The following is a 25,594-nucleotide window of genomic DNA, read 5'->3' on the forward strand; positions in this document are numbered from 1 at the left end:
CTAGACTGATCACAAATTGCCAGAATTAAAATTTGATACTTACTATTGCCTGGAGACCATGAGCTGACATACGCTGGAGTTGCACCCTGGTTCCATGGAGTCATATGAGGACTCATGGATGGTGATGCTGCACTACCAAAGAACATACCTCCTCCCATCATGCCTGCACCCATGCTCATTGGTATTTCTATACCTGCTTTGCACTTCTCTGCATCAAGCAGCAAATCAAATGCTCCTAGAAACAAGTAAAATGAAGTATCAGCATCATAAAAACCATTTCCTCATTGCAGTGGCTTAAAGAAGAACATGCCTCAATGATTGTTTACCTGTGCCTAGACGGGGAAGTTGTCCCATAATGATGTTCTCTGAAACACCTCTCATGGGGTCTACTTCAGCATGTGATGCTGCGTCCATCAATACATCAACTGTTTCTTCAAATGAACATCTCATGAGTGCGCCTGTATCTTGCCTGTTGATCCCATGACGTGTGATGGCCATCAAGTGGCCTTTAGCAGTCATCACGTCACACAACAGGGCAAGATGTCGATAGTTCACATATAAACCATAGAACTGCAGGACAGTGTTCATTTCTTTCTCCACTGATTTACGCACAGCCTCAATTCCAAGCACCTAGAAGGAACACATGATAAACATGAAAAGACTGCATCACTCCTGTACCGCAGGCAAATGAGACTTAGAGATGTTAAGATACAACATACTCCTCTGCCTAAGCACAATGCCATAAATAAATACTGAGGGATGGGACATTACAGGCATTCCTAAATGCAGGTCCATGTGCTGAGCAGGGCCCAGAGCCATTCTGGACACACTGCAGTAAATGGCCACATGGCCCTGTGTTCTAGTGTTCTAAATTAAAAATGCTATAATAATCACATTTTCTTGGGAGACATGGATCTGAAAACTGGAGAAAATAATCTTTGTAACTTTAGAAACACTGAAAAGGAATGAAATAATGAGCATAAATTAACAATATAAGAAGAGCTCTTTTTACAACAAGTACTCACGATTAACTGTCCTGTATTAGGAGCTCAATTCAAAATTAAGTCCATAACAGCATGATGACTCTAAGGTACAAAATACTTACAGAGAAAATCTCACAGATGTCATTGGAGAAAGTTCTATTTGTATCAACATCCCTTTCACTTAGCACTTTCATCATACTTGTGCCATCAGTTTCCAATAACCACTCAGCAATTGCTTTGAACTCTCCTGTGTCAGTCACTATTATTCGTTTTTTTGAGTCTGTCTGGGGCAAATGCATGTACACTTTGCCTATCGCTTCAATGCCCTGTTGAAAGAGAAAATGTTGTATCCAGATAAATGTGCATGAAATTTAGGTCACCTTGCACTTCAGAGATATATTATTTTATTTTAAAATTGTAGGTGAGAATAACTGCAACTTTAAGAATTTGTACTGATTTACTCTTGGGCTGTATTGTATCTCTGACGCAAAAGAACTGGCGTTAAATTAGATAAACCATATTGAGACTAGAAAATCTGTGTTGAGAAATTGCATATTTACTAACACAACTTTTTACATTCAGATTTAGAATATCAATCCATAGAGAATATTGTTATCAGAGTCTGTAAGTGCTGCTCTGTGTCCTAAGATTGCACATTTGCTTTTTTTCTCTGTGAATATTTTTGAATTCCCAGTTTAAAGGATATTCTTGTGGCAGGGACTGCATACCTTGGTTTACAATAGGTGCCAATTAATTTTTTACTACTGACACATCAGTTATATAGAAGACTACAAGAAAACCCTGTTCTTCACCTCAGTGTCGTAGCTCTCCTTGTCAATATCACAATATATAAAACCCACCACTGTAAAAGCGGAAAAGCACTCAATTTAAGAAAATGAAGTGTACTAATATAATTCATCCATTTAAGAAAAGATTCAGGACAAATTTTAACTGCATCCAAAAACTCTACCCAAATAGTTGCACACTGTCTGAACAGCCATGGCTACCACACAGACTGGCAAGAGTATGGAATAAAATTAGCATCCTTGGGTGCTTCCTATTAGGTCCATGTTAGAAAACCATAGAGGCTGGAAACAGAAGTTATTTTAAAATATACTAGATCGGAAGTAACCTGTAACATATATCTTGGGCATCAAATGCATGCTATTTTCATAGCAAATTTCAGTACAAAGGTGCATGATGTATGATAGTGCTGGCACACTGGACTATTCTACCACTACACAGACTCCACAATATCAGATCAGAAAATTTTAATGTTCAATTTTTTACTTTTGATGAAAATTAATATGGACCTATTGACAATATCTTCTGGATCACTTTAATACGCACTGAAGTAAAATATGTTCAGTTAGCCATGTTAAAGGCAAAATTGAAGATATTCTTTTTTCTGTGATTTATTTTATGATGCTGCCACATCTTAAAACTATATAGCATGAAATGGCATTGGAAAGGATTTGGAAGGAATGGGTCATGCCCTAACTGAGGTGCTATTCTGGCATTGGCCTGGAGGGACTGAGGAAAACAATGCAAACTTCAGTCATGGTAGCCAATATCCTGGCAAATATGAACTGAAAATTACTGTTTGTGCAATCCTAATATTTCATGCTAAAACTTGAATGTTTACATGTCTCTTTATGTAATATACTGATATTTTCCATGAATATTCAGGTCTCATGTCCATTTTAAATAATTTTGAAATAACTAAATACAAGACCATGGAAGGACAGTAATTTCCACATGGGGGGGGGGACCCCAAAGAAATGAAACAGCTAACTCAAGGAGATGAGCCCTTCTTGAGAAACTGCTACTCAAGAATTTCCCAGCATTATAGGGAACCCGAAGGTTCATTACCATGTTCACAAGAGCCCTCCACTGGTACCTGTCCTGAGCCAGATCAATCCAATCCATAGCATCCCAATCTCTCTCAGATTCATTTTAATACTGTCCACCCACCTCTGTCTTGGTCTTCCCAGTGGTCTCTTTCCTTCTACTTTCCCACCAATATCCCACATGCATTCCCCTTCTCCCCATTCATGCTACATGCCCTGCCCATCTCATCCTCCTTGACTTGATCATTCTAATTATACTTGGCAAAGAGTACAAGTTATGAAGCTTCTCATTATGCAGTTTAACCTTCCAGTGCCTGGCGACGTACATCGCAAGTCGGCATTTAAATGCCACATCTGGCCAGGCGACTCGTGTCGTACGTCTTGTGCAGTGCTAAGTTTCAGCTCTTATTTTGAACCGTTGCTTTTCATGTAAAGTAATACTTTCGGTATGAAATTAAAGAGAAAATTTCTGTCTATCATTTCGTATATTCGTTATCCCACTTTGAACTTCCCGGGGGGTTTTTTTTTTTTTTTACATTTGAAGTTTCTGAAGAAGTTTTGTAGCTCGCCATGTAGGGTGCAGTATTGCCGTACAAATCTATCTCCACCTCTTGGAGTAGTTAAGAACTAAATATGCTAGGTTTATAGTCTGTGATATCCCTGCGTGTTGGTCGAAGCAAAATCGATTTCCATTCAGCCAGTGATGAGTGCTGCCTCTTGAACGGAATGAGAAACCACGTTTAGAACCTATCAAGAAAGATGAGATGTTGACCTCTGATATGACTGCTGTTGGATATGATAAACAAATGCATTGTTTGCATTCCTTGAGGTTCCCTTTGTTCCACAAATAGCTAATGCAGTTTGCATGTAGCAGCCATGGCTGGGGCAAGCAAGAGATGTTCAGCTGTGTTGAGTGACGAGGACTTACAGTGTTTGCTTGAAAGTGATTCCGAACAAAGTCTGTCAGATTCGGATTTTGACACTGAAAACGAGTTAGATGATCGTGCCTTGATTGATGCTGTTGGAAATGAGGGCAGCATTGAGCGTTTCCGTGACTAGCACACACAGCTGAATTTTTAAAGTAATACAATACTACTGTTCATAAGTTTTATACGCTTACTGGCCCAAAAATAATTTTAAAGTAGTGTGGATCAATACTCTAATTCTATATACTTCTCTGGACGTTGTGTGAAAATCTGAAAAACAAAACACCAGTTTTTCCCCCTTTATTATGCTTTAAGTTAAGTGCTACATTCTCCGATTTTATTAGTTAAATAGCCGCGCGGCATTGGAGTTGAAAAGCGATTTAAATGCTCCCGGCGCTGAAGGGTTAAACAAAATAAAATGCAAAGGAAAATTTGACTTCCGAAAGCCTGCTATCTTCATTAATATATAAGCATGGCATCATCCAAACTTTCTGACAAAGGGCAACAGGTAGAATGAGGATGAAAGATGCATACAAACCTGCAATGTCATGTCAGACAACATATTTGCTTCAATACATCGAAGAAACATGTCGTCTTCCATTTTGTCTACAGTTTCTTCTTCATCCTGGAATTTGTTATCATCACTGTTCATGATACGGATACGTAACACTAATTTCTCTGCATTGTCATCATTGAAAATGCAATTGAGATCATCACCAAAACCAGCATTTATCTTTTCAGCAATCTGTTCCATAGTCAATTTCTTGTCTGTAACAGGGATTAGTCACATCAGTCATTATAATAACAGTCTAACAAGATGCATTCTTCAGATTTCATGAACCATCATAACACATACTTTCACTGAACTTGAAAACATAAAAGACAAACCACACTAGGAAACAAGACATGCAAACAGGTGGAAGATCATGGGATACATCACTGAACCACTGCATGTGCCAGAAATGCCAAGGCTGCTTGAGGGTAAATGCTGCTGCACAGGGCCTGTATCATGCGAAAAACTGCTCTTCCTTCTAAATATTCATATTCCACACCTGATACCAAGAAGTCCAGAAATGCTGTACTAACTGATTCATAATGAGCGATCTGAATTCCACTACCCTGAGGTGATCTAGTCAGTAAGTGGTCTGAGAAGGTTAAACAGTTCTTCACAAAGAGGTCTGCATACAGTCCTGTCATGGGTTTTTGCTTTAGTAGCAATAAACCTGTTACATCCTGTAATTCCAAGTACAGTTTAACTGCAACATGTGACTGACCTGTCATTCTCTTTCGGTCAAGTTCAATTCGCAGCAACCAGGGAGAAATGCGTGTTGGATCAAAGTCAGGCATCTCATAGTAGACATTTACAAACTCCTGATCCTCTGCAATCACAGTGTTCTGAGGATCTGGATCATAATAAATAGCAGTATTTGCTGTCACCTAGAATTTGAACATGAATATATTAATTTTCATAAATCCCTGTCATTTCCAATAACCAAACATCCTGAAGTTCCTCTGGTTCTTCCCACAGGTGTCAGGTTTGAATGGGGTAAGCTGGAAGTGTGTGTTTTAGGTTCTGTCAAGGAAATCTAGTGACAGGTCAGAGCAACACTGTGAAACCTGTGGCCCATGAACTAATATTGGATTTCTTACATTAATAATAATTCTTTATTATTTATGTGCCAAGTCAACAGCTGCAAGGCCAGTTACAAACAGAGCACAGTGCAGATTCAAGTAATTACATTATGGACAATTACAACATAAAGTCAAAGACAAATTACAGGCAAGTACTGGAAGAAAAACACATTAATGCAGATAAGTAAACAAATAATAATAATAATAATAATTTAATTTACATAAATCTAAGTTGTTGTTGACAACTGAGAAATGAAACGTATAAATATTTAATTGTAAAATGAAAATGACAGATATTCAGAGAGGATAATAATAATAGAGTTTAATTGTTTTTTTATATTCATGCAAATAATAATAGTTATAATTATACCATAGCGGCCTCCGTAGTCTAGAGGTAACGTTCCCACCTCATGACTCGTGGTACGCGGGTTCAAACCCAGCGGAGGTCATCGAAGTTTTAAGGGCAGAAAAATTCAGGTAACAAGTCCTCCGGGAGGGACTTTAAGCCGTGTGTCCCGTGTCCTAAGGAGGTCACTGAGCCAAATTCAAGGACATTTCCCGCCCAACAGTAGTCTCTAACGCCTCTGATAGATGGGGGAAGCATTATAGATACCGCTAAGCCAGTAGAGGCCGAACTCGCTGGCTTGGTCGGGACTGATGGTACACACCAATATTGGTAGGGTATAGAGACTGGTAGACTATCATAGAGGGAAGCACAATGGACCAATACTGGTCTAAGTGCATGGGGAAACCCACCCTCTCCAATAACTAACTAACTATAATTATACCATATTTAAAATCGTTTCGGGAGAACGTTCCTTGCTCCAAATATGTCAAAATCCCTGCAAGCAACATTAGCAGCTGCTGCACATCTAGCAGAGGAACAACTTTTACATGAGGAGCAAACACTGAACAATGCAAAGTCTCTGATATAACGAGCAGGAACTCGGAGACCAACACTTTCCAGAACAGAAGGGCAGAATTTCAAACCAAAGTAAACTTGAGTAAGAAAGAGAGCATCAAGACGATGCATCCTAACATGTAGTGTGTGCAATTTTAACTCCTCCAGAGCAAGAGAATAATTGTAATGGACTTGAGGAGGAGGAGGATGAGGATGATGATGATAATACCTAATAGTAACTTAGTGAAGGATGAGAATGGTGAACTGCTTGCATATTCCCACAACATTTTGAATAGGTGGAAGAACTACTTCTGTTATTGAATGTACCTAAGGTCAGTGATGTTAGGCAGGCAGAAATCCATACAGCTGAGCCGTTAGTACCCGATCCTAGCCATTTTGAAGTTGAAAGTGCTATTGCAAAATTGAAATGGTATAAATCGCTAAGTAGTGATCAAATTCTGGCAGAACTTGTTTGAGCAGGAGGCAAGATCAATAAGCTAATCACTTCTATTTGGCATAAGGAAAAATTGCCTGATCAGTGGAAGGAGTCTATTATTGTACCAGTTCACAAGAAGGATGATAAAACTGACTGTAGTAATTATCGGGGGATATCACTGCTATCAAATTCATACAAAATTTTATCCAATATTCTTCGCTCAAAGTTAAGTCCATATATAGATGAAAATATTGGGGATCATCAGTGTGGGTTTCGAACAGATCAGATCTTTTGCATTTATCAGACACTGGAGAAAAAATTGGAGTACAGTGAGACATTACACCAGCTATTCATAGATTTCAAGAAAGCTTATGATTCAGTTAGGAGGGAAGTATTGCACAATATTCTGATAACAGTTTGGGATACCCATGAAACTGGTGAGGCTGATTAAAATGTGTTTAAACAAAACATATAGTAAAGTTCGTTTAGGTAAACATTTGTCTGATAAATTTCCTATCCAGAATGGTCTGAAACAAGATGCTTTATCGCCACTACTTTTCAACTTTGCTTCAGAATATGCCATTAGGAAGGTGCAGAAAATCCAGGTGGGACTGAAATTATGCTGGTCTATGCCAATGATATGAATCTACTGAGTGACAGCACAAACGGGAGATACGAGAAATGCATATAGGATACTGGTGGGAAAGCCAGAAGGAAAGAGACCACTGGGAAGATCAAGGCATAGGTGGGTGGACAATATTAAACTGGACCTTAAGTGGAGGGCTCCTGTGAACACAGTAATGAACCTTTGGGTTCCATAAAATGCTGGGAAATTCTTGAGTACCTGCAGAATTGGTGGCGCCTCAAGAAGGGTTCAGCTCCATTAGTAAGTAGTAGTAGTAATTCAATTCGTGTTCATTTACGTGCAAACTTAACAGCACAGTGGACAATTACAAAGTCAGCACAAGTATATAAAATACACAAAAATAATTAAAAAGCAAAATGAAAAATATGACAGGCAATAAATTAATGACAAGAAAACTGAAGTTAGCTTTAACAGGTGAAAAAAATAAAATAAGCCAAGTACGAAACTAATATAAAGCAGGCCACAAGCAAAACTCAGTCAATGTGAGTGAATGTAGGCCTGTTACCAAACAAGCACTCTTCCTCACTTTCAAACAGCCAACACAACATAAACAACAAGAGTGTTCAGTATCTTTAATAAGTGTAAAGTATTTCCGAATCTTCATGCCTGTACCTACCTTTCTCAATGTAGTGTGCTCCAAGCGACACAGGACATTCTTAGCCTTCTCGGCATCTCTGGCGGCTGCACCAGTAAGGAACACTGTAAGTGAAGGAGCTTTGGGCTTCTTGCTGATGTTGATGATTTCTTTCAGGCGGGGTACACCCAGTGTTACATTCTTGGAGGATACACCAGCAAAGTGGAAAGTGTTCAGTGTCATCTGTGTAGCAGGCTCTCCCAATGACTGGGCAGCCAATGCTCCTACCATCTCACCTGGACTAACCTAAAGCACATAAAAGGTATAACTCTGGTATCTGGCTAAACCAAAAGTGCACATATGTAATTACTCAAAGGAATGACAAATCACAAACAGGGCCCAAAAAATAAACTGTGTAGGCCAGTAGATCAGACAACATGAGACTGAGAAACAGATGAAGCATGAAAATTACTGAAACTTTCCAGCTTCTTGTCTCAATCTAATATGGGTGAGGTGATTACACAAAGGATGATATGGCAGCATACAAGATAAGGCAATAAATGTGTGTTACACTAGACATGAACAATCTGGTTGTACTAACCGGTGATTATAAAAATTGCCAAGTGAGAACTGTACACAATTGCCAGTTTTTATTCATCATTACCACTTAATCATTCCTACTGACATAAACAATATATTTAACTCTTTGAAGTGTGATTTTAAAAATTTACAAAAAGGACTGCAATGGAATGGATGTAGACTTGTGGGACATACAGATCATAACAGATATAGCAAATATAACCATGTGGCACATATGTCCCAACAGACTCAAATGGAAAGACTTGGGGGGGGGGGACACCACCTAGGAGAGGATAAACAGGAAGAAAAACCTTGTGATGTGTTAACTGAACTATAACATCAGGTTCTAATGAATATCATACACAAATATTATATTTAAGCATTCTGTTGCACTCTACACGATAAATGATACAAAATCCATCCCAAGTGCAAACAATATATATTATGTCGTTGATCTTGTTCTCCTCTACACTACATGTTTCGGCCTCTAACGGCCATCATCAGGTGTATACTCTTACGTTACTGAGTAAGAGTAACGTAAGAGGAGAACAAGATCAACGACATATAATATATACTGTTTGCACTTGGGACGGATTTTGTATCATTTATCATACACAAACCTCACGTTCAGAGAAGGGGATTCTTTGTACAGTAAATGATTTATCAGCTGCAGAAAACACAGAATGTACCATGAACTTACAGCAAAAACATCCCATGGCATAGGTGCAATGTTTATATTTTGTAACTTTTGTAGTAGAAAAAAGAAACACTTGCTAGTCCCATTTAATTGACTGGTCCTGTCAACATGTGTTCAGTGCCGAGTTAATGAACGTTATTATACTTTTACGACCTTCTACTAATTTATGTGTTTCGTGGTTTATAAATTCTAAATGTCGAGACAGAACAGCCGCAGGAACTATAGTGCACAAGATTTCTGACATGCTTCACCCAATATAATTCTACACATACAGCACACAGTAAGAGTGGGAGCTTCTTGCAAAGTATTAAGGCAATGTTACATACAATTTAATGTACAGTTCCCTGAACCCACTTATCATACTGTTATACTGTCCTGAAATTGTATTGTAACTTGTTTTTCAATCTAGCACCATGTTCACCATAAAGGGTATGATGATTCATTTTGCCTTTCTTTTTACACCTTTTTTATTTTATGGCTAAAATTCATAGCCTGAATACAATCTTTCTTCACTAACATCCAGAAAAATGGGTAATCCTCAAAGAACTCCATTCTTTTCTATTTGTCCACACAAGTACTCCCAGATTTGTGTCCACTCTTTCCTTTCTCACTCCATCTTGTCCTTGGTCTCCCCAGTGGTTATTTATATTATTAATATAAATCTTTGAGGCTGTTAAAGGTATTCTATCATCGTCTTTACATAAAATTAGCCAATACATCATACCCTAAACTGACGAAGTATCCTTTCAGCTTCTCTGCTTTCACATCTTGCACAATATCCTGTATCAAACTTCAGCCTTTTTATTTTGTTTCTTAATACTTGGTAAGATCTTCCTGTATACTCACTGTACAGTTTTCTGGGTACAGCACCATGTAAAAATGTTAAAAATTACTGACATTTCAAGAAAATTTGTTGTCACCTTGTTCAGAGACATGTCTACCGACTGTAATCTGCTTATGTCTCCTGCAGTGCATCTCAAGTCTCTGCTCTGATGCCAAACTATTACTTTAAAATGTTTTATATACCTTAACTTTCATTCATAATTACCACCTTAAGTACCAACATCATTCTTGAGTGTTATTCAGTATTATATGTCAAAATATTCTTCAGTCATTCCTCTATACTTGTATTTTTGTGAGAAAATTGCTTTTCTTTAGCACTGCATTGTACAAGTGTGAATTAAATACTCTAGTATGGCACAGCCATATTTGGTCTTGTTTACATATTATATTAATAAAAAATGGTCGTCCTTTATACCTGAGCCTGTTGAAATCTTGTCTCAATTTCACCTATAAGCCACTCAAATGCCTCAGAAGATAATCTGAACTCCTCAGAAACACATTTGGTGCAGAGAGTGGAGCGCACAAGGCATTGGAAAAGCAAAGTTGCATTCTCATTGGCCTGTTTGCTCAGGTGGTCATCACCAGCCACAATGATGCACTTCTTCAAAAGATCATTTACACCTGTAAACATAAGCCATATGAATTTACAAAGACATTAAATTATAGTAATAAACATCCATTCATTACGTAGCACACAGTGTTTGGTTAATTACTGCTGTCCTCCATTTTATCCTATAAATGCTTATAAACAGTATCATTCAAGACCTCTCAATTCAATGTCACAGTAAGATTTATGCACTAATGCAATATTTTTCCTTTTGAATGACAACATAAAGCTTCCACAAAATACCAGAGATAAAAGCATGAATTACAATCGAAACTTCCATTGCCACAAATCTTAAAAAGGGTGTAATATTAAAATCCCTTCAGTCCTTGAAAAATATAGTAATCCCTGCCATACAGTCCTGTAGCACAAAGAGAAACATCACAATTACCTTGAATGACCCTTAGTGGACTCAGGTCAGTAGGTGCACGTTTATTAATATGAAAGATTTTCTGAACATTCCAAATCATACGCTGCAGGTTGCATGGCAATACCACTTTGCTCTCTCCACTGGGGAAGATTTGTCGTAGTGCTTCACGATCTTTCATGAGTTGTTCCCACTCTTTCTCTAACTCTGATATTACATCACTACTACCCATGAGTTCCTTCAGAATATCCTCATTGAAGATTCTACGTAAGTATCTGCAAGAAGCAACACATACTACATTAAAATGTTTAATATTTAATGGATTTCATTTATGCCACAATCTCAGCATTACTATTTTATGGCATGAAGTTTGCACCTTACTGCATTGAAATATTATTTCACAAATGCCTTATGTTGTTTGAAGTCTAATATAAGGTAGAATCCATATTTCATAATGATCATGTGAGAATTAACAAATAAAGAAAACTAGTATATGTGAATTTTGATGAAAACCACTACATTACTCACAAAATTTATGTCTATGCACAATTTCCACATTCCCACTTTCAGACAAAATATATTGGGGGGGAAAAATTAAATATCACATTTTTACTTCCCCTAAGGTTTAACCTTTTGTGTGTGTGTTAAATAGATATAAATGCAAGTAATGAATCAACAACACCTTACAGGTTACAGTTTTTCAATTCAATGAATTTTCACTTTAATAAACGGCTTTGAAGTCCAGTGTAAACACTACTATTTCTGGTCTCTGAATACAGTAAATGTGCAGCATATGGTACAATTAGACTTGGGTATGTCTTGTAAGTTTATGTCTCAAAATCAAAGCATTTTACATTTCTTCACAACTCCTAGCACTGTCTGAAACAAAAGCTGAGAAATTCTGTTCTTTCATAAAATACCTCCAGATATTGCTTTCTTCATGATCACAATCCGATCAATAAGGTGCTTACCTTTCATTTGTTGGATCAAATTTGAACTTCTTCTCGAAGGACTTATTTGACAATTTTATTGTGGGTAGATTCTGAAATTCAACAGTTTCTCCACAAAGACCATCTTCACCATACCGCAACTGAATCAACTGTCCCACTGAGTTACGAACTGTTCCATCATAATGAACCATGACAGACTCCATAGCCTTGATGAGACGACGCTGTATATATCCTGAAGAATATTATTTGCAATTGTGAGTCAAATGATCCTTATTCACATCTAGTTACAACAAACAAGTTAATAATTACTGTCATTAGGGATCTGCAAACAATTCAAAATTTTAATTCATTTTCAGTTTTCCAGTACTTGGAAGTAAACCACAATCAACCAGCCTAGCAGGGTACTAAAAAAAAAAGTCTAAACCCTTCAAAGCTCTTGCAGTTCTCTATCTAGGAATAATAAATCACTGATGGTATATAAAATTTGGTATCTTCATCACATTTTCAAGGGGTCTGAAGGGTCTTCTGGGGTGTGACGGCATGCAGTATGGTAGTACTAGACTATATGGCATCATTGTAATTAACCACTTACACAGTAATTCAAACATAATTTGTAGGCAAGTTTAAAATCTAGTTCCCTACCAAATTTCATGTACCTAGCTTATAATCATACAACCACCTCCCCTCCTCCCAAACCTTGCATGGCAGCAAACATTATTCTATAGTCTGCAAAGAAATATTACCTTAATAATGTTGCATAGTTTCTGAAGATGCCACATCATTTCGGCACCCTAAATAAAGCTGTGCTAGTGCCACTCCCACCTCACAAGTTATTAATGATTATATGAAATTTGGCTTGAAAAATATGTTATTTCAAATATTATTCAGTTCTACAGATTGTTATAAGAGTATTTTATGAGTTATACAAAATGTTATTACACTGAAGTCACATGTTGGGTTAGCCTCCTAATGGTATAATGTTAATACAAAGCTCTATGAAAACGGTTCACCTGCTTCACAGGTTAAAATGGAAGTGCATGCACCCCAGCCCTCCAGACATGTGTGTATGCAGGCACCACACTCAAAGAGCATATTGATCTCATATGCCTACTCTTGCTTTCAAGCTATCTAGACCTGCAATCACCAGAAGGTAATCTAAAAAGTACCGTGAGTTCTTCTGTGCAACAGAACTTACAATCAAACAACCTTGGGATTTCCGGCAGATACAATGGACTCCAAATTAACCAGGGGATGTGTTTAGAAAACCGACTGGTGTGTGCAGTGTCAAAAGACAAACACATACAAAATGGAGTTAATTTCAGGCCTGAATATGCATTTGGAAACTTAAGAAAGTTCTGTTTAATTTTTCTAGAGAGTTTAATTTCAGACTTCAATATGTACTTGGAGACTAGAGAATGCTTTCTATCTTTGGTTTCTCTGGCAGTCAATGACTCAAAGAAGGGAATAAGGCTAACAAGTAGGTAGCTGAAGTTCAGACATTCCATTTCTATCAGTAACTGTGCCTGCTTAGCAGTGAACTTACCTGTTTCAGCTGTCTTAACAGCTGTATCAATAAGACCTTCTCTTCCTCCCATAGCATGGAAAAAGAACTCTGAAGGAGTAAGCCCAGCCAGGTATGAGTTTTCTACAAAACCTCTTGATTCTGGACCATAGTCATCTTTGATGAAGTGGGGTAACGTCCGCTTCCGAAATCCAAAAGGAATACGTTTACCTTCAACGTTCTGTTGACCCACACAAGCAATAACCTGCAAAGTTAAGAATGTATGAAAAACAATGCCATTGCAAATATAATACATGAAAATCAACAATCCATCAGAACAAACACTCTTGCATAGTTTTTCATTAGATTTCATAACACCATTTATAAAGCTGTTTTATCATTACATGAAAAGTGTCTCAAATTAAATAGCAAAAATGTTGAATTGTGTGCAATAATGCATAACCTGGTAGCCATGGCTACACCTGGCAACAATGTAAAGTAAATCATCTGTTTACAGGAATAATTTTAAATCATCCCTGCACACCAAACTTAACGCTATATGGTCTGCATGAACAGTAATGGTTTAACAGCAAAAGGTAAAGTGCATGTGTGAGTTCAGAAATTTGAAGATGATATGAACAGTGTGGATGACATTCTGAAATCTGGTGAAGATGAATGTACAGTGACTCTGGAATACATACATACACTGTACATGCACTGTCATCAATGCTGTCATGACAAGTATTATAATAAACCAAAAGAATCAGCAACAGCAGGGCTAGGCAAAATGTGGATCATGTTTTTCTGGTGGACAACAAAGGAATTTTGAGTGGACTGTCGATACATAAGGGAACAGTGATATTTTTGTTACCTATAATTTAAAGAAGTTTCTGAACTCTGTTTCTGGAATATGATGAACAACAAAAAGCATCAAAATCTCAAAAAGTGTCCTATTAAAAACCCTTCTTCATCATACTTACCTTCATGAATCTGCCTTCCTGAAGAGGAATACCATCAGATTAAAATACTGCTTTTGACTCCTAACATCACTCCTCACTTTAATTAAGGTTTATAGTTCCCAATTACACACAGAAATTAAAAAAAAAAAAACAGGAGACTCAATGTAGTGTTAAAAAGAGTTTTTATTAACTAAACTAGTATCTCCATGCATCATTTCATATTAATACAGAATAATTTTCTGAAAATTTATTTATCATATATTGCTGCATAAATTCTGAAATAAAAATTATTGAGTTTCAAGTTGGAGTTAATCCATTAAAAAGTGTTTTTATTTTTTCAGTACGTACTAAGAAAACTGTAAAATTAAATAAAGTTGATCATGGCATTCTGGACAAGGACTTTCTGGGCAAATGTCTACCCAGCCCTGAGCCACAGAAATTGATTCAAGGTATGGTTCCATTCAGCACATTGTCCATGATGAACTGGGGTTTCAAAAAGCAAGCACAAGATGGGTACTCAACCAGAAACTTGAAGTGAAACCGAACAGACTGATTTCAGCTTCTGTCATAATACAAATCTGAAGATGTTCCCTTTTTCATGTGTTATCACAACCAGTAAAAAAGACTGTATCCACCATTTTGAACCTTAGAGTAACCTGAGCAGTACTGATTGCTGGTATCCAAGCCCCCCAGAAAGTATAAATTTCACATTCGCACTATTCTGACAAAATCATGTTAACATATTTCTGGGATATAAAAGGTGTTATTTAGAACACTACTACTCTGTCCAAAAAGTATTCGACCTTGGGCCGGGAAAACAAACTTCTGTATCTGGGTGGTTACAATACCCAATCCTCTTCAAAGTAGGCCCCTCGTGACTCCACACACTTAGCTAAGCGGTCCTTCCTTCTCTGAAAGCAATTCTGGAAGGCTTCTTTTGGAATGGCGTGCAGCTGCACCGTCACATTCTGTATGATGTCCTTGTGACTGTCAAAACAGGAGCCTTTTAGCAGTGTCTTCAATCTCGGGAATAGCCAGAAATCACAAGGAGCCATGTCAGGAGAGTAGTGAGCCTGGCGAACCTGCGGAATGGCATGCTTGGCCAGGAAACCCTGGATCAGGTGTGATGATTGAGCTGAGTCGTCATGATGCAGCTGTCAGTTACGTGTGTTCCACAGCTCCGGTCTGTGCTGAAGTGCATCATGAAGATGGCAGAGGACTTCTTGGTAGTACTCCTTATGGACAGTTTGGCCTAGTGGTGCGTACTCATGAGGCACAACACCCCAGTAATTGAAGAAACATTCAGTATCATCTTCACACTGCTCTGAACCTGTCATGCTTTTTTGGGCCTCGGGGATGTTGGATGCTTCCATTGTGAAGCCTGGGCCTTGGTTTCCGGGTCATATCCATACACCGACTTGTAATCAGCGATCACACTCTTCAGGAACTCAGGATCCCTGTTAGCGCATTCCAGCATGTCCTGGGCGACCTCAAGGCGGAGTTGTTGTTGCTCTGACGAAAGCAGTTAGGCACAAATTTTGCCGCCACTCTTTGCATGACCAAATCCTCAGTTAAAATTGTGTTTGTGGAACACTCTGCTGATCCCAACCTCATCAGCAACTTCATGGATGGTCAAATGACGGTCCTCCATGATCAGTGTCTGCGCTTTTTCAATGAAATCAGCATTTCAGCTCATTGACAGTCTCCTGGAATGCTGGTCACTGTCCACCGACACATGGCCATCTTTAAAGCAGTTGAACCACTCTTTAATTTGAGTGAGCCCCCTTGCATCGCTGAAAGCCTGCTGAATTTTGCAGATTGTTTCCGCTTGGGTCCCCAAGTTTCTGACAAAACTTGATGCAGTATCGCTGCTCCAAGCGTTCTGTCATCTTGAGTGAAACAAGAATGTGATGAACATGTGTTACACCACTTTGCTATCTGGCAGCCACAGACGCATCCGGCAGTGTTGCAAGTCAGCAAAAAATCACGCATGTGCATGAAAGTCCCTTCTACCACTACGCTCCATTTCATCACCCCTTTGGCCATTACTTACAGCAACAAAAAATAAAGTTGGATACTTTTTGGACAGCGGTGTATATGAAAAAATAACAACTGTGGGAACTCCACTTCTTATTTACTCATTTGAAGTCTGGCATCTGGTTCAGTGAGTAAGGTTAGTTCTTTCAAAAGGACCCAACAGAATGGGTGTTTCAAACAACTCACCAGAGGACAGAAACAAACCCAGTTTCCCAAACGTGTTCTTTTGTGCCTTCTAGAATAGCAGACCATGAACAATTCCAAAAACCCAGTAATCCTCAACATAAAATCTGTCAACATTTGACATTGTTATTGTGGCATTCTTGCTGGGACCAATGATAAAGCATAAAATGGGGAAATATGCAAAATCTGAAAATACAAAATCAAAACTTCACTGTATTTTCATTGATGGAAAAATTATTTGTGTGGGCAGAACATTACCTGTGAGATGTTAATGTTTGACCCCTTTGATCCAGACACCACCATAGCTTTCAAGTTGTTGTATTCTGTTAGAGATTTCTTCGCTGAGCCTCCTGTCTTATCTCGAGCATCATTCAGAATGCGGTTCACCTACAAAAGAAAGCAAGGTAAAATCGAAATTTTCATGGACCTCAGATGGAAAAGAAGAAACTTATTAATCTGTCATTCCCATAACAACATAAACTTCAGTACACATGAATGGAAGTTTGACACACCTTCAACTACACTAGAGAGGTGCCTTTGAACAACAACACATAGTTTTAGCTATAAGGGACTGTAAATTCCACAACATTATAAACATCATTTTTGTATCATTTCTATATAACATTTAAACTTTCTTCAGTCAAAGCCCTGAAGTGTAATGCATGTAAGTCATTAAGTTTTCCACAAATGAACAGGTTTGGAAATATATGCACACAACAATTCTTGCATGTTCACATCTTGTTTAAAAGAAGTGTTTCAAGCATAAAATGTACTTCAATTTTCTCTACAGTCTTTCAAGACAATGGTGTATTACATGAAGCATTACTGCCTTTTATTAATTGTCCATCACCTGATGTTTAAAAAAATACAAACAGTGAATCTGCTCCCAGTCTCATGCAGGGGTGCATATTCAATTAGGTTTGAAATAAAGAGCTCTTTCAGTCTGACCTAAATGAGCAGGAACCTTTCACCTGAAGAGCACATTCAGCTACTTAAACAATGAGTTTCTGTGTTGCAGAATAATGGATATCAAATGTGCATACAGCCATGCAAAATGTACTGCTGTGTACAAATTAAATATCTAATCTGCATGAGCCTGATAGTGCTAGGTGAACTTTTCGATCTGATGTGCATTTTACAATAGAAAGTGCCCATTCGTCACTTCCTGCACTAGGTATATCTGGCTGCTTAGCTACAACAAGGACACTGCAACTTTCAACTCAGAATCTCCTAGGACTTTAAATCTTTCTTTCAAAACACAGTCACATACATAAAAGTATGTCACGTTACCTACAACAAGGGAAGAAAAATAAGAACTGTTTGTAATGAAGTATGTTTAGAATTAAGGATCTAATTCGTTTCTTAAATACTTGTTTTATCCCATTCTGATAAACATTTTATATTAAAATCTGAATTTGAAAATAGATGGTCATACATAATTGTTTTTTCCCCAAACACTCATAACATGTAACCCGTACTTCACATGATATTTTGCTTCACCTGATTCTCAAAAGTCTGCCTCAGAGTGTTGCCAGGTGTAGGCTCAAGTTCCATGTTGTGTGCTTTTTGGATAACTTCTATCACATCCTCCTTAGCTTTCTTGATAGCTTTCTGAATTTCTAAGTATGTCTGGGGATCAGCAATGGTGTCTCCAATACCAATAGAGTGACCTGAAAGGCAATTCGATCAACTTAAATATGATAACAGCTGAATTTATGAAGTGTCATACATAATGACTCTGAATAATAAAATTCGGAAAATTCAAGATTTCAGTTCTAGCTATAGAAAAATGTCAAATTATCCAAATTCATTCTATTTCACATTAATTTAATCATTCATTAACAACTGGTATTCTTGAAACTGGAAGCATAAATCTATATGTACAATGTAATAAATGGCAGTGCTCTAAACAACAGAATATTTTGTGTGTGTCTATATATATATGAAATTAGGTATGAAATTAGGTATGAAAATTTCATGTTTTTTTACCTTCAAGAAGCAACCAATTGTTCACAACAGTCTGAATGTTTCCATAGAACTGACCACATACTTCATGACCTAACTCCAACATACAGATGTGCAGCAAGGATCCAGCAGATGTTCCAAGGGTTTTCTTGCACAAAATACCCATGACAAGTTCACCATGTTCTACCATAACCTGCAACCATTTCAATTTCAGTACTCCTCTCAAGTAACAGCATAACACTAAACTGGTTCAAAATTTATAAATTATATGACATTCATATTTAAACAACTCGGAACTATAATGAGGCCATGTGATAGCATGGTTGAGGCACAGGGTGAATTCCTGAAGATGTCACTGGATTGTTCCATTGACCTAATCCTTTTAGCCACATCATAGCCCTGGGTCCTGACTCAGCCTCTAACAAAAATGAGTACCAAATATATATTCCTGGGGGAGAAGGGCGAATGGTAGCCTTGACATCTCACAACACTATGGGCCTGCATGGTCTGTTACAGGAATACCTTTATCTTACCTATAATGGTAATAACCTTAGTGTCCCCTGGAGAAATCCATTTGAATGGACCATCATCTTCTTCATCTGGATGTGTTGAATGTGTTCGGATCATGTTTACATTTCCTGGGATAATAAGGGAGAAAACCTGTTTTCCTGGAAGAAAAAGAGAAATAATACTCAATTCAGTAAGAGCTTCTTGCCACATGGAAGCCAAGGATTCATTACGGACGCAATAAAAGCTTACAAATTTAACACGTATTAAGATAAAAAAAACTTTATGCCAATACAATTTTACGAATAGGAAAACTACAGACAATAAGACAATCTGAATTGCACCAACAATGTATTATGTATGCACACTATGTTTTATGTTGATTTAAGTGTTACTGGGATTCATACAAGTTTCTACATTACACACGTATAACACAGCTGTTACATTTACTCATAGAACACATGTTATGGTAGTGGCACACAAACTGTACACAGAATTGTAACTCCTTTATTTTGTAAGCTAATCAGATAAACATGTTTAAGATCCCACATTCATTATAAAAATAACTGTCCTTACATCATATGTAGACAGGATCAGAAGTGTCTGTAATTCCTGTGCCTATAATATTACACAGGCAGAAGAGGTCTCATATCATTATGTTAATCACAATGCCACAAACTAAAACTGTGAAGTGAATTTTACATATATGTACTCATGAAGAAAAGAAATGTCGTTTGTTTGCTTTGATTTCATATATACCGTATTTCCTCTCCTTCAGTATTGTAAACAATATTGAAGAATTTCACTGACACAACCTTCCTATTTTGGTTTTTGACAAGCTACTGACTTCACAGAAATGTATTATTTCAAGCTTCATATTCAAGTCTAAGCTCTCCCATTTTGTTGCCATAATTACAGTTTTTCAAAACTTTGCATTCAAAGCCAACTGAAACAGTGTACAACCCAACTGAGGCCAGTGGAAGGGGAAACCCGTGTGACAAGCAGAGGAAGATAATGTAAATCAAGCAGAACTTAAAAAAGCCAAGCAACACAATACAAATGAAACAAGCTCCTGGAAATTCTAAGGACAACACAAGATGCACATATCTCAATGGTTAAAAGCTGGAGTAGATTAGATGCTCTCAGATTCTGGAAGGTAATCTTTCATCTAGAGAGAAGCAGAATGGACAGCATGGGTTAAAAGAACCTTCAGAAACTGTTAGTCATAAATAATTTCAGCAGTAAAATCTACAAATACTGTTGGAGTAAAAAGTTATGGGAAAACATCAGTGTAACATGCCAAACCGTTGTTAGGCAATGGGATGTGGAACAGACTCTTGATAAACTGCTGGTTGCCAAGTTACGCAACAGTGGAACAAGGTTATGCAACAATAAGGAAAGCAGTGTTTCTCTGTGCCGTGCCGTGCTGAGCCGAGCCACACTGGTTGCTACGCAGCAGTAAACAACTCTCGGCAGCGTTGCCAAGCAACACCTCTGTAAACATGGTTGTCGCGCAACAGTGAAGCAAGCTGCATTTTTCGCCTGTCAGATTGAGGGCTTATAAGAGAAACTGGAATAACTAAGGAGCCAGTATGAGTATTCAGCAGAAGAGAAGTCAGTCAAGCAAGAGAGCAGCAGGAGGAAGAAGAACTGAACGCATGATAGATTTTCTGTCTGATGATCAGTAATAGTGGTGATAACTGAGAAGTCACTGGGTATTGGGAGTGTGTAATTCAGTGACACTTGTATAGCTCCCGTGTTATACTTTAAATAAATGAAGACTACTGAAGACAGAATGAAGAGATTAGTGTGCAGGGTTTGTAAATTGTGTAAACGCGCAACAGCGTTATAATTAATTGTACACTCAACTCTTGATTATCCGGGATAATAGTGGCGATGGAAATCACGATTAAACGAAAACCCGGTTAAGACAAATTTTATTAAAAGCAGTACTGTAATACTGTACCTTCATAATACTACAGGCCTACCTGTATTTAAATTTATTCAACCTCATTTTTATGTCATCTCATGGCATATTTAATACTTTTTTTACATTACACTGAAGTATGAATTAGTTATTTCAATCACAGTCTTCAACAACATCCAACACTTTTTTACGAATATTCACACTTAACACTTAAACAAATTTAATGTTTTCATTTACTTTTTCGGGGCATTTTCCTTTTTCTGTTGAATACTTAACACAACACGCTTTGTTTTACACAGTGATATTTTGCTAACGCACTTGAAGATCGATACAAAGAAACTAACTGGGGTGGTGTATCTGTCCTTGAAACTTTCCACAAATCCTTGCATTCTTTCACCCCTACCCTAGAACATTGTGTTAGCATAACGGGACCAAAAATGCAGAGCTTGGTTCACACTAGTGCGAAAGTAGTGTTACAGCTCACCATGTGAAACAGGAGTGAATGAATATTAAACAACATATAAGCCTCAAAAAAACCCCGGTAGCCCCAGTTAAGCCATAAACCGGTTTATCCGCCCCCAGATAATCACGAGGTGAGTGTAGTTACAACTTGTAGGTTGTTAATAATACCAATTAACAATCCAAACGGTGTCCACAGTATTTTTTTTATTGCTAGTGGGGTAGGACTAAGTCCCTTGTACTGTGGCCACTTCTGGCTTATTGTACCAGCCTCAGATGATAGGTGAGGGTGATTGTGGAGCAATTGGTGGAATGAAGATTGGCAGGGGAACCGAAGTACTCAGAGAAAACCTGCCCCAGCACCACCTGGTCCACCACAAATCCCACTTGACCAGACCCGGGATCAAACCCAGTCCACCGCGGTGGGAAGCCGGTGACTAACCGCTTGAGCTATGGCGCTGCCGACGTCCACAGTACCCCGAACACATTACATCATTATGGTGTTGGAGAAACCCCCTTTTTGTACAAGTTCCCATATATGTAACAATAAAAAACCTGACTGTTCCAATGGTTTTCATTGTCATAACGAAGTTCTTGTTATAAGCTATACTTGCTCTACTGTGGTTTCATTGTATATGCTTTGCACCTAATTTCACAGTATCACTTTTGGCATTCAACCACACATAGTGAACTTCATTTAGTATCTTCATTCTTATTTGAAATTAAATTATACCTAATAATCCAAGACTGCTCTTCAATCTCCTTACCTAACTAGCAAACTCTCCATCATAAACTTTAAAAAGTAAACAGTAATACTTTTATGTTCATGTATAACCTGTTACAAAACCTGATGGCTTATCACTGTGACAGAAGCTGAACAAATTGAACACTGTTGGCCAAACATTTTCTAGTTCCACAGTATCACTACACTACTTCAAACTGTTAAGATGCAGTACAGTATTCATATCTAATTTAATGTTTCATAAATCAATAAAGCATTCTGGGCTGAGCTCACACACCTTGATTTACTGTTACATACATTACTAGTATAACAGATCAATTACTCTGTTATTGTTGTTACTTCATTTTAGTTCATGACACATTATGTAAGCACATATTCTGTACATGTTAAAACTTGTCACATGTAACCTCAAAGTCTCACACCATTGACAACTAATTTACCATGAGTTACATTCATAACTAGGCCGCGCCATAGCTGAAGCGGTTGGTCGCTGGCTTCCCACCGCGGTGGCCCAGGTTCGATCCCGGGTCTGGTCAAGTGGGATTTGTGGAGGAAAAAGTGGCACTGGGACGGGTTTTCTCCGAGTACTTTGGTTTCCCCTGCCATCTTCATTCCACCAAATTCTCCATCATCATAATCACCTGGGGGAGGCTACAAATAGGCCAATCAGTGGCCACTGTGCCGAGTAGACACAGTTGGACTCCACCCCCCTACTCAGCAAAAATTACATTCATGACTAAAACACTCTATATGGATAATAAAGTAATGCAAAGATATGCAGACTGCCATACATAGATGATATACTATGTCCACACACTGCTATCATACTCCATTGGCTTAAAAGAGACAATTTCATCCTTATTCAGTACTGCTACACATAAACCAGGTGCCAATAATATTTTCACATTTTCCATTAATGCCTTAGATCTTTCTTAGCAAGTGTATTCATATGTACCAGCCACATTCATTATTCTCTATCAGGGGTTGTTTCTCAAGTTAGTTACTTTACTGAATGGCCTGAAAAACAAGCCCCTATAAGTTCATAACAAAATGTTTAAATTGTGGCTTATGACCATTCAACCTTATGCCTGCTTGCTTACACTTGCATTAACTTACCTGTCCACAAAGGTTTTGGTTTCATTATTGCTGGCTGTGGCATTTTTCCATCCCAAATGGGAAGAAACATCAAGAGATTCATCATTTGTTCCTAAAAGGATTAAGGCAAAGCAATGAATATGATAAATTTTAGGATATCAAATGTATTTTGATTCAGCACTATTCTGTATACACATTTTTGTATGAAGTAAATACTATGTTCAGAACGGAAAATCTTAAATCTGTTCTACTGTGATCCTGCAAGCTTTAAAATACAAGTATTCTGCTTCTTATTATGTTAAGTCTTCAATTTTATTATACATTGTACATTTAGCAGAGTCTGACATTTCCATTTTCTCCACAAACTACATCACTGATTATCTTCCAAATTTTCTAATGATATGGTGATATCAAATGGTACCAATTAACTTAATAACACTGTCATTTTGATTAGTCTCATAGTGTCCATGATAAATGGCACAGAAAATGAGAACAGAATTTGTAAATACAGAATCTGGAAGGACACAGCCATGCATATATTTAGGTAATAACCAGTATTTGCAGAATAAAGTCACAAAACTTGTCAATCAGGTTGACTGGTTGTTTGGCTGAGATCTTAATGAGGAACCTGCAACATAAGTATAGGTGATAACCAAAAGACTCTTACGTCTTGGGCTCAGGCAGTCATTAAGTATAAAACATAATCCCAAACAATATACAGTAAAACTTGGTTATAGCAACATCGGTTTCTGCGACACCTTGTCTGTTACGTCAAATATTCAATGGTACGAACTAATTCCTCATAAAGCAACTGTTTTTATACCTTGCTTAGTACGACATGCACAAATGCATCAACCTCGTATGTAACGTCATTTTCATTCCTGAATTTCTCTGATATCGTGGGAAAGTTCGATGTGTCTGCCCACCCTCACTTTCTCTACTTGCTGATGTGACTGTCCTGGAAGAATACGACAACGGGCTGCAAGAGGAGCGTGGGTTTTATGCGAAAACAAGGGTGTGGGGTGGGACTGCGTGAACAGTGCAAGAGGACGCAGCAGGTTGTTAACTGCATTCCTTTCCTAGAATCTCGTCTAACAGGGCCTCACATTGTCTACTTACCCTATAGTGTTCCTGCCTAAACCCAGAGAAGTGCAGTAGCGAAAACATGGCAATGAAAAGGAAAGTTTTAAGCATTGAAGAGAAAGTTAAAGTGATTCGTGAAATAGAAAATGGAAGGAAAAAAGCTGATGTATGCCGCAAATTTGGTTTAGTGAATTCTACAGTACAAACGATATGGAGAATCCATATTAATTCCACGTTAATGTTACGTTAGTCTGTACTTAACTACGTAATTCACTAAAAAATGCAACATTTTAACTCGGTTTTTGGTAGATTTTTACGTGACTAACATAAGGCTACTGTGGAAGTGCCCATTTCGGTTACAACGACATTCGTTTATAACGACACTATTTTTAGGTCCCTTTGATGACGTTATAACCAAGTTCTACTGTAGTTTTACCAGCAGGTTAGTGTAGTGATAATGTACCTCTCTCATACTTGGGAGGTACTCTGTTTGAATCTCAGCCTGGAAGCTGGCTATCCTGACCGATTTTTCGTAGTTTCCCTCAGTCCCTCTGGGCAGTGCTGGGATAGTACTTTGATGAGGCCACAACTGTTTCCTTCCAAATAACTTTTAATTCATCAATCATCCCATCATTCAATGCTGCACAGCCCAATATGCTGACTGATTCATAAAATGTCCTCTCACAAAAATTGTTTTTGTGTCCTCAAATGCTTTAAGAATCTGTTTTCATCTCAACGGAAAAATTAACGAGGTTTATGATAATACTAATAAAATAAAAAAAGTCAGTCACAAAATACAGCACAACCCCCAACTCAAGGTATGTTTCTGGGGCAGTGGATGTAAACACTGAAATGATGAAATCTTACAGGAAGGAAATTTAATACTGTGTTACTGATTGGTGATCAGCAGCCTCCATAGTCTAGGGGTAATGTTCCCACCTCATGACTCAAGGTACGCAGGTTCAAACCCGGCAGAGGTCGTGGAATTTTTAAGGGCGGAAAAATTCAGGGAACAAGTCCTCCGGGAGGGACTTTAAGCCGTGTGTCCTGTGTCGTAGATTTACAGCACGTAAAAGATCCTCATGTCTCTAGGAGACCGCTGAGCAAAATTAGGCAAGAATTTCCCGCCCAAGTAGTTTCCANAATGC

General features: G+C 37.9%; 1 protein-coding gene across 1 annotated transcript in view; it reads right to left on the minus strand.

Moving 5' to 3' along the window:
- The window catches only part of LOC111865626 (DNA-directed RNA polymerase II subunit RPB1), a 49,808-nt gene that overhangs the window by 5,041 nt on the left and 19,173 nt on the right, over window positions 1-25,594 (minus strand). Inside the window, exons 10-24 of the mRNA XM_023853805.2 lie at window positions 23,385-23,475; window positions 19,183-19,301; window positions 18,658-18,826; window positions 18,169-18,338; window positions 16,927-17,055; window positions 13,532-13,754; window positions 12,010-12,220; window positions 11,063-11,313; window positions 10,483-10,688; window positions 7,991-8,254; window positions 5,034-5,196; window positions 4,298-4,527; window positions 1,106-1,309; window positions 327-630; window positions 44-235 (exon numbers count right to left, since the gene is read on the minus strand). Coding sequence (XP_023709573.1) covers window positions 44-235; window positions 327-630; window positions 1,106-1,309; window positions 4,298-4,527; window positions 5,034-5,196; window positions 7,991-8,254; window positions 10,483-10,688; window positions 11,063-11,313; window positions 12,010-12,220; window positions 13,532-13,754; window positions 16,927-17,055; window positions 18,169-18,338; window positions 18,658-18,826; window positions 19,183-19,301; window positions 23,385-23,475 — 2,926 coding nt within the window. The remainder of the gene's footprint in view (window positions 1-43; window positions 236-326; window positions 631-1,105; window positions 1,310-4,297; window positions 4,528-5,033; window positions 5,197-7,990; window positions 8,255-10,482; window positions 10,689-11,062; window positions 11,314-12,009; window positions 12,221-13,531; window positions 13,755-16,926; window positions 17,056-18,168; window positions 18,339-18,657; window positions 18,827-19,182; window positions 19,302-23,384; window positions 23,476-25,594) is intronic.

This window comes from Cryptotermes secundus, unplaced genomic scaffold (assembly GCF_002891405.2).
Source record: "Cryptotermes secundus unplaced genomic scaffold, Csec_1.0 scaffold968, whole genome shotgun sequence".
In the NCBI taxonomy this organism is placed as follows: domain Eukaryota; kingdom Metazoa; phylum Arthropoda; class Insecta; order Blattodea; family Kalotermitidae; genus Cryptotermes; species Cryptotermes secundus.